This window comes from Hipposideros armiger, unplaced genomic scaffold (assembly GCF_001890085.2).
Source record: "Hipposideros armiger isolate ML-2016 unplaced genomic scaffold, ASM189008v1 scaffold_385, whole genome shotgun sequence".
NCBI lineage: Eukaryota > Metazoa > Chordata > Mammalia > Chiroptera > Hipposideridae > Hipposideros > Hipposideros armiger.
This window is the reverse complement of record NW_017731735.1, coordinates 962175-972021: the sequence shown is the minus strand read 5'-3', so window position 1 is coordinate 972021 and position 9847 is coordinate 962175. Positions and strand designations below refer to the sequence as shown.

At 42.0% G+C, this 9847-nt stretch overlaps 1 protein-coding gene across 1 annotated transcript in view; it reads left to right on the top strand.

Moving 5' to 3' along the window:
- The window catches only part of PABPN1 (poly(A) binding protein nuclear 1), a 5623-nt gene extending 1424 nt beyond the window's left edge, over positions 1–4199 (top strand). Inside the window, exons 2-7 of the mRNA XM_019663065.1 lie at positions 254–368; positions 1065–1132; positions 1438–1544; positions 1984–2071; positions 2159–2310; positions 3258–4199. Of these exons, the coding sequence (XP_019518610.1) occupies positions 254–368; positions 1065–1132; positions 1438–1544; positions 1984–2071; positions 2159–2310; positions 3258–3297 (570 nt within the window). The 3' untranslated portion in view covers positions 3298–4199. The remainder of the gene's footprint in view (positions 1–253; positions 369–1064; positions 1133–1437; positions 1545–1983; positions 2072–2158; positions 2311–3257) is intronic.
- The last annotated feature ends 5648 nt before the right edge of the window (positions 4200–9847 follow it).

Sequence of the window (9847 nt, the reverse complement as noted above, 5' to 3'; positions counted from 1 at the left end):
GTGGGCGGGGAATAACGTGGCTGGGGCCGGGCTGGAGACGGATCCTCGACCGCCAGAAGAGGCCCAACTGGGTTGATTCGGGCGTCATGGGCACCTAGTGTTCTAGAGAAGGTAGCGTGCTTTTCTTGTCGTGACCCTCGCGTGAGGCGAGGGAAATGGCCGAGCATGGCTGAGGCAGCAGACCGAGAGCAGGGCAGAGCCCCTGCGTTGGTTCCTCTTAAGCTCTTCTCCATACCTTCCCCACTCATTGTAGGAACTGGAAGCGATTAAAGCGCGAGTCAGAGAGATGGAGGAAGAAGCTGAGAAGCTGAAGGAGCTACAAAACGAGGTAGAGAAGCAGATGAATATGAGTCCACCTCCAGGCAATGGTGAGTAACTGGCGGTTACACACGGAGCCGTGGTCCTCGGATTGGAAGGGTTGTGCGAGCACGGGTTATGTGGGATTAGATGCTGGGGACCTTGGAGCTACTTGTCCGAGCAATTACTGGTCAGGTGCCGCGGTCATAGTCCATTGTGTGTTCTTCTGACCTTTATGAGACAGACGCTGTGTTTTTGTGATGATTGACTTGTGCCTCCCTTTGTCCTTGTTACAAATGTGTTTCTCTTTGTTCTTAGTCTACCTCTATCCTTTGTGGAGGTTGCCAGCTGGCATTTGACCTTCAAGCCTAATAGTTCTTTCTTAAGTTGGAGAGACTTTAGTTTGGAGACCTAAGAGAAACTGCTCAGCTGCTGGGGCTTCCGCCTTTAATTTAGAAATGTCAAGTCCCATGTAATTTTGTTCTCTTTTCAAATCATTTCAACCAAGGCTATTCAGTAGGGACTTAATTTGGGGGTGAGAGAGGATTCCTATACTGTTTTCTTTGATTTTAAGAATGTATTAATCTTTTAATTTGTCAACTATTTAGTGAGCACCTACTGTGTGCTAGACGCTATTCTAGGTAATGGGTACAGCAAAGAGCAGACAAAAATCTTTGTGTTCACTAGTGATGATGGTGATGGTGGTGGCGGCATATATATATTTGTCAAGCTGAAAACAAGTGTTTTTTGTTTGTTTTTCTTCAAAGCTGGCCCAGTGATTATGTCTATTGAGGAGAAGATGGAGGCTGATGCCCGTTCCATCTATGTTGGCAATGTATGTACTAGGGCCCTGGTTGAGGTCGGGGGAAACTCTTATTTTGGGGAGTTATTTAATAGACTTGAAAGGAACATTTCCAGGACAGTTGGTGGATTTAGGGAGTGGAGGGAGAGCTGGGAAGAGGTAAAAGGTAATGGCAATCAGCAGAGGCTCTGGGGATGGAAAGAAAAGAGAGTTCCATAGAGAAACAGAGTTCATGTGCCTTGGTGTGTATGGGTGGCCCAGCCCAAAGGCTAGCAAGGTACTTTTTGAGACAGGAGTTTGTCCAGAACCTGTGAAATGTACCTACCCCCACCCCACAGGTGGACTATGGTGCAACAGCAGAAGAGCTGGAAGCACACTTTCATGGCTGTGGCTCAGTGAACCGTGTTACTATACTCTGTGACAAATTTAGTGGCCACCCCAAAGGGTAAGTATGGAAGTAAGTTGAGGTCATCTTAACCACAGTTTAAAAATAGATTATGTTTTATATTGAGCACTAAATTAACTTGCTGTTAAAACAAGTGGTCTTTGTCTTTTAAAATATGGCATTAGTGTTGGTATATTTTGGGTGGCACATAAATGCCTTCAGAGGCCAGACAGAAAACAGATGAAAGCCAGGCATGGGGCAGCTCTGTTTGGCCCCAGCTGGTTCTGTCATATGGACATCAGGCCCTGTGTATCCTATTTTAAAATTTTTCCAAGAGTAACTGGAAATTTTTATTAAAATCTTCAATTTAAAAGTTTTTTGACCAGTAATTAAAACGTGAATACATTGTACCCAAACAAAGTATGCCTGCAAGTTGGTTTTGATCTATGAGTTGCTATTTGCAACCTCAGATAGCTAAAGTGACAATTACTTTTTTCAGGTTTGCATATATAGAGTTCTCAGACAAAGAGTCAGTGAGGACTTCCCTGGCCTTAGATGAGTCCCTATTTAGAGGAAGACAAATCAAGGTAAGCCCCATGCTCATTGCTGTTCTGGTTCTATGTTGTAAGCTCTCCAAATTGTCTCTAAGGCTCTGTGTGATCCCTCACTCTCAGGTGATCCCAAAACGAACCAACAGACCAGGCATCAGCACAACAGACAGGGGTTTCCCACGAGCCCGATACCGTGCCCGGACCACCAACTACAACAGTTCTCGCTCTCGATTCTACAGTGGTTTCAACAGCAGGCCCCGGGGTCGCATCTACAGGTCAGGATAGATGGGCTGCTCCTCTCCCCCGCCTCCCATGAGCCCTGTATGCTTCCTTCTTTCCTGATGTGAGGAACCTCCCTCCCTTACCCTCCCCTTTGGCCTCCAGGGACTTGGTCTCCTGCCTGTGCAGGGTGAGGAAGGTAGTTGCAGGCCAGGCCAGGAGGCCAGTCTCATCATCTTTTTCTGGAGCAGGAATTGGTGATAAGGGCTGGATCTCTCCACTGTTCAGAGAGATGCTTTTTCCCCTAGCCTTTTTCCTTGAGAGTTGGTGGCAGTGAAGGTGTTTACACAGAAGGCCGGGAACAACAGGGCCTCAGAGCAGGGAAAGCACTGCTTGGACTTTTGCTACTTTTCCTAGATTTAGGGGAGGTATTGAAGTTTTTAAATGTCTCTTGGCAGAATACCAGAGGCTAGTTGATCCTCCTCAATAGCTATGTAGGAGGATATTGCGATATTGACTCTTTAACTGAGCCAGTCTTTTCCAAGGTTAATTTTCTTAACTGGGCCCAGTGTGGTGCCCACGTTACTTTGCTTTACTTCTGTCTCTGTTCATTTGAATAGATAAGTTAGGCATATAGACCTGGGCTTTTCATAATACTTACCTATCTGCTCCCAGGAGTTAGAGAGGATTTGTTGGTGAAGACCTAGGGTTTCAGAGCCATAGAGAATTGAAAACTGGATACACAATGAGTCCTTTTTCTTGCCCCTATGTCTCCGATGCACTTCTCTGTTACCACTGTTTGGAGAAGTATTCTGTCAATCCCCCCTCCCATTTGCCAGCTGTGTCACTATTTCTGGGATTGTGGGGTCATTTTTAGGACACTTGGAAACTTCTCCCCCCCCATCCCCCCCTTCATGGTACCTGGGGCAAGGGCCCATGGGGAGGGGCTTTACTGAACTATCTAGTGATGACGTTAACACCTAACTCTCCTTCTTTCTTCCAGGGGCCGGGCTAGAGCGACTTCATGGTATTCCCCTTACTAAAAAAAGTGTGTATTAGGAGGAGAGAGAGGAAAAAAAGAGGAAAGAAGGAAAAAAAAAAAAGAATTAAAAAAAAAAAAAGAAAAACAGAAGATGACCTTGATGGAAAAAAAAAATTAAAAAAAAAAAAAAGATATACTGTGGAAGGGGGGAGAATCCCATAACTAACTGCTGAGGAGGGACCTGCTTTGGGGAGTAGGGGAAGGCCCAGGGAGTGGGGCAGTGGGCTGCTCATTCATTCTGGGGATTCTCCATGGACACGTGTCAACTGCCACTGTGCAAGCTGCTCCCTTTGTTTCCCTGTCCCCACTTCACCCCCTTGGGGGCTGCTCAAGGGTAGGTGAATATGGGTGGTAGGAGGGGTTTTTTTTTACCCAGGGCTCTGGAAGGACACCAAACTGTTCTGCTTGTTACCTTCCCTCCATCTTCTCCCTAACTTTCACAGTCCCTGCCTGCCTGTTCCTGTCTTGCCAGGTCTACCACCCATCCCACCCCTCTTTCCCACCTCCCTGCCCCTGCAGATTGCCTGGTGATCTGTTTTGTTTCCTTTTGTGTTTCTTTTTCTGTTTTGAGTGTCTTTCTTTGCAGGTTTCTGTAGCCGGAAGATCTACGTTCCGCTCCCAGCGGCTCCAGTGTAAATTCCCCTCCCCCCTGGGGAAATGCACTACTTTGTTTTGGGGGGTTTTGGGGCGTTTTTTGTTTTTCAGTTTTTTTGTTTTGTTTTTTTTCCTTTGCCTTTTTTTCCCTTTTATTTGGAGGGAATGGGAGGAAGTGGGAACAGGGAGGTGGGAGGTGGATTTTGTTTATTTTTTTAGCTCATTTCCAGGGGTGGGAGTTTTTTTTAATATGTGTCATGAATAAAGTTGTTTTTGAAAATAAAAATTGTTTGGCCTTTTGGGTGTAAAGATTATTTATCTATCTTCCTATTCTCTCTTAGATCCCAGATGGCTGTTAATTGTCCGTTGTGGAAGTGCTGGTGTTGTAGAAGGGAAGTTCTCTCTTATGAATTAAGAAGTAGAAGTTAAAATTAGAAGTAACAGGAACATTATGTATTTAGTTGAGGATGATGGATTTTCTGGATAGCGTGGAGCCCTGATTGGCATTTGAGAGGTAAATTAAATGAGCCTGGGAAAGTAAACGAATTGCCAGATTAGAGTGATCAATAAGGACTTCAAAACTGGCTTTCATTATTTTAGTATCCTTAAGTTTAGTAGTTTAGTTACTTGGACATGTTAATAATTTCTCCATTTTATATTCTAATGTCAGATTGGTCTTTACCCCCACTCCATTACTTAACAGGGTTTCCAATTTTTAAACCTCTATGTGCCATTCGCTCCCTTTCCCTGGATGTTCATGATTGCCTCTGACCTAGATGCTGTCTTCAATAATGTTAGGTTAAAGAAATGTTTCTATTGTATTATACATGAGGCCTTAACTCACTTCTTAAAAGACTTTGTGTTCTGAATTCTCAGGTCGGTATTGACCACTCCAGTTTAGCATTTGGTCATTTATTGTGTACTAGCTCCTGTTATGTGATTTGTTAGATGTTTGGGAGGTCTGTCTTTTCTCTAACTAGATTCAACTAAAATAACACCTGGTAATCTGAGTGTGGAGACTTAAACGCAGGGGCTGATTAGCATGAGGCTGGCTAAAGTTCAATATTAACTATTTTTACTATAAAGGGAAACATTGTAAGTGGCTTAATTCTGTCAATGCTGAGAAGGTCTCTATCCACCAGGGGGCGCTAAGTGGCTATCAAAAATCCCTATAAATTCTTGGATTTTCAAGGATGTCCATTTTTGGGTCCTTTGTTTTTAATTTTGTATGTTCAGTCAATTCTCAACATTCTCTCCATTCTACTTGAACTGCTTGAGCCCATCTCCATTGCAGTGGGCTGGTGGCAGATGGCTCTGGCTTCAAATTGTTCATGTTGCCAGAAAGCCTCGATGCTACCACCAGTAAGTAAAAACTCAAGTATGGAACTAAGGCCTTTTCCAGTTTGGTCCTGACTAAATTTCCCTGCCACATCCTGCCCTACAACTGACGCACTGTGCATTCCAGTTGAGTTTTACTTTGATGTGTTGCCCATGCTGTTCCCTCCAGCTTGCTATGCTCAACCCATCTGCTGCTAGAATCAAGATATAAACAAACCAAGTACCATAGTTAGGAAATCTTTCTTGATTTCCTAGTCAGAATCACTTCTGCACTTAAGGCAAGTTGCTCCTATCTCTAGAACTCAATGGTTTTATGATTATTAACATTCCTGTTTCCCCACTAGACTGCAAGCTCCTTGAGGGCATGGATTGTGTCTTTGTTTGAACACAATACCTGCCACTTCATAGGTGCTTCGATGTTAATATGTGGGTGAGAGGGCCCTTTATCCAAAACCTAGTATCTAATAATCAGATTTCCTACTTATCTGGTGTCTTTTTTCTCTTATTTTAGAGGAATTGGCAGGGAAAGAGTGGCTTTCCTTGGGAAAGATTGGTTGGTTTTCAGTCAATCACTCCTGATAAACTAAGCTCCGTCTTATCCACAGGGATAGGAATGAGTCCAGTGTCATTGGGATTCTGTAGGTGTAAAGTGTCCAAGGAAGAGAGATTTAGGGATCCTGTCTACAAGATTTCTCTGGATTGAGGTCTCAAGATGATAACAAAATGAATGAATTCCAGTGCTTTTTCAGGCTGGGTTTGCCTAACATCAGCAATAGAGAAAAGCAGTTGCTGGGGTTTTTTCAATAGTATGGCTTTCCTTGCTTTTATATATGGCTTAAATGAAGAGCCTTTTTCAAATCATGACCTAATTTAAAAATGTTTTTCAACTCTGCTAATTTCTCATGCTTCTTTTCCCCCTTTTTGTGCCTATGGTAATTGTTCAACAAAGATTTACTGGGGGAAACAAAAACAACATTTACTGCATACTTATGCCCTGGGCACTGTTTTAGGAGCTAGAATTTATTACAGAAAAAGACATTAACTTAGTAAGGAAATTTTATTTGCTGACAAGAGTGTCAATTTGCCATACCTCTGACTTCTCACCAGAAAAGCTCTATGGAATTTTTTCTGTTGAGATATAATTCACATACCATAAAATCTACCTTTTAAGTACCATTCACTGGTATTTTGTGTGTATGTGTATAGTAACCATCACCATTACCTAATTTTAGAACATTTTTATCACCCCAAAAAGAAACCTTATACCCATTAGTAAGCACTCCAATTCCACTCCCCGCCCCAACCCCTAGCAACCACTAATTTATTTTTGTCTCTGGATTTGCTTATTCTGGGTATTTCATATAAATGGAGTCATACAGTATACAGCCTTTTGTGTCTAGCTTTCACTTAGCATAATGTTCTCAAGATTCATCCATGTTGTAGCATAAATTAGTACTTCGTTCCTTTTTATGGCTGAATATTGTGTAGATATACCACATTTTGTTTATCCATTCATCAGTTGATGGGCATCTGGGCTTCCATTTTTTCACTAAGGAATAGTGCTGCAACAAACATTGTACAAACTTCTATGTGAAAATACCTTTTAATTTCTCTTGGGTATATACTTAGGAATGGAGTTGCTAGGTCATCAGATAACTATGTTTTTCCCTTTTGAGAAACTGCCTGACTTTTCCAACACAGCTGCATCATTTTACATTTCAACCAGCAGTACATGAAGCTTCCAATTTCTCCACATCTTCACCAAATTTGTTATTGTCCATCTTTTTTTTTATATCCATACTAATGGGTGTGAAGTGGTATCTCATATTTTGATTTGCGTTTCCCTAATGACTAATGATGTTGAGCATCTTTTCATATGCTTATTGGTCATTTTTATATATTTGAAGAAATGTCTATTCAGATCGCCCATTTTTATTTTTTTTGTTATTTTTTAAAGATTTTTTTGGGAATTGGGGGAGGGGAACAGACAAGTTGCTGTCCTTTTTTGTTCTTCAGTCTAGTGGAGGACGGCGCTTTACTGGCCCATGTTGGTATTATCATTGCACTCTTCCCAGGTGAGGCAAATCAGTTGCCGGCCACTGGACGGGGGCTCTTGGCAGCTCATGCCGGCTGCCGGTCACTCACGGTAGCTTATGGGAGCCCCACTGCAGCCTACGCAGTTGCCGGCGACTCATGGCAGCCCAGCTCTAGGTCAAGCTGTTGTTTGCTATCTTAGCTGTAGATGGCGCAGCATCACTGGCCCTAATGTGGGATCCGAACCGGGGCCCTGCTGCTCAGAGCTGGTGTCCCAAGACAACTCTTAACCAACGTGCCACTCGGCTGGCCCCATCACCCATTTTTATGTTTTTGTTTTGTTTTGTTTTGTTTTTAGCTGAGCCATCCTGCTACCTATTGGTAGCTTAGCGGCTGCTCAGCTCGGGCTGGCATCGAACTGCTGTTGCTCAGAGCTCAAACTCTTGAGCGAGCTCTTAACCAACTGAGCCACTCGGCCGGCCCTTTGTTTTGTTTTTTTTAAGCTGAGCCATCCTGCCACCTGTTGGCAGCTCAGCTCGGGCCGGGCATTGAACCGCTGTTGCTCAGAGCTCAAACTCTTGAGCAAGCTCTTAACCAACTGAGCCACTCGTTCGGCCTCATTGCCCATTTTTAAATCAGGTTATTTGTCTCTTTATTGTTGAGTTATAAGAGTTCTTTATCATAAATACTAGACCTTTATCAGATACACAATTTGCAAATATTTTTTCCCATTTTGTGGGTTGTTTTTTCACTTTCTTGGAGTGTTCTTTGAAACACAAAAAGTCGAAGATTTACACCTGTTTTCTCCTAAGAGTTTTATAATTTAGCTCTTATGTTTTAAGTTTTTGATCCATTTTGAATTGATTTTTATGTATGGTGTGAAGTAGAGGTCCAATTTCATTCTACATACAGATGTGCATTCATCCCAGCACCATTTGTTTAAAAAGGCTATTCTTTCCCCATTGAAAGGTCATGGCACCCTTGTTGAAATCAATTGACCATAATTGTATGGGTTTATTTCTGGAGTCTCAGTTTTATTCCATTGACCTATATGTCCTTATACCAGTACCACACTGTCTTCATTACTGTAGCTTTTTTTTTTTTTTAAGATTTTATTGGGGATTTGGGGGAGGGAAACTGTTGGGAAATTGGGGAAAGGGACCGGCCAAGTTGTTGTTCTTGAGTCTTCGTTGTGGAGTGCGCCAGTCGCCATCTGGCTTCCTGTCAGCAGCTCATGGCCTCTAAGCTCAAGGTACTGTGTTGAGTCTTAGTTGTGGGTGGGCGTAGCCACCATTACTGTAGCTTTTTAATAAGTTTTGAAAATGAGAAGTGTCGAGTCCTCCAATTTTGCTCTTTTTCAAGATTGTTTATTCTGGATCTTTTACATTTCTATGTGAATTTTAGAATCAGCTTGTCAATTTCTGCAACAACAAAAAGATAGCTGGGACTTGAATAGATTACATTGAATCTGTAGATCACTTTGGGGGAGGATTTCCATCGTAATATTGTCTTCTAATCCATGAACACATATGTGTTTTCATTTAATTTCTTCAACATTTTGTAGTTGTCAGTGTACAGGTCTTAAACTGATTTTATTAAATTTATTCCTAAGTATTTTGGTTTTGTTACTTTAAATGAAATTGTTTTCTTGTTTTCAGATTGTTTATTGCTATTGTAGAGATACAATTGACTTTTGTATTGATCTTGCATCCTGCAAGCTCAGTTGCAGTTTAGGAACCTTGCTGAACTTATTCGTGATAGTTTTTTTTGGATTCCTTAGAATTCTCTATATACAAGATCATGTCATCTGCAAACAGAGTTTTATATTATCTTTTCCATTCTGGATGCCTTTTATTTCATTTCCTTGCCTCATTATTCTGGCTAAAACCCCCAGTACAATGTTGAATAGAAGTGGTGAGAACAAACATCCTTGCCTTGTTCCTGATCATAGAAGGACAGCTTTCAGCCTCTCACTGATAAATTTGATGTTAGCTGTGGGTTTTTCAAGATGCCTTTTATTCCATAGAAGTTTAAAATAAGCTTGCTGTTCACAATGTACACCACATTCTGTCATGCCTCCAGGTTTTGCACTGTTCCTTCCTCCTTTCTATCCCCGGCAAACTCAAGCCTTTGCCTCTGAGGTTCTATCCAAATCTCTCAGATGCTTTCCTTGACTGTCTCCAGTAGAGTATATCCTTCCCTCCTCAGAACTGCTGCAGCACTTTTTACATTTCTCTGCATTTTCCACACAGAATTGTAATGATGTGTTTCAGCTTTCTGAACTCTTGCAGGCAAACCCATATCCCTGAGGCAGCATTAGACAGTAGTGGATAATCAGTACAAATTGGTTGCATGGTGGCCAGCCTAGATTGACAGAGGAACAGGAGTGGCCTTCATGTCACTTTATGTAACTTTTTAAGGTTAGAAATGTACCCTGTATATCCTTTTAATGTTCTCAATAATCCATTATGGCTCTTAGTTGTGAATCCAACTAAAACATTTCTGAAATCTGTTCATGTTTCAATCAGTACAACCTCTAAGGAGAGTAATCATTTCCTTATTTGCCTGAAAATTCAGTCTCCAAG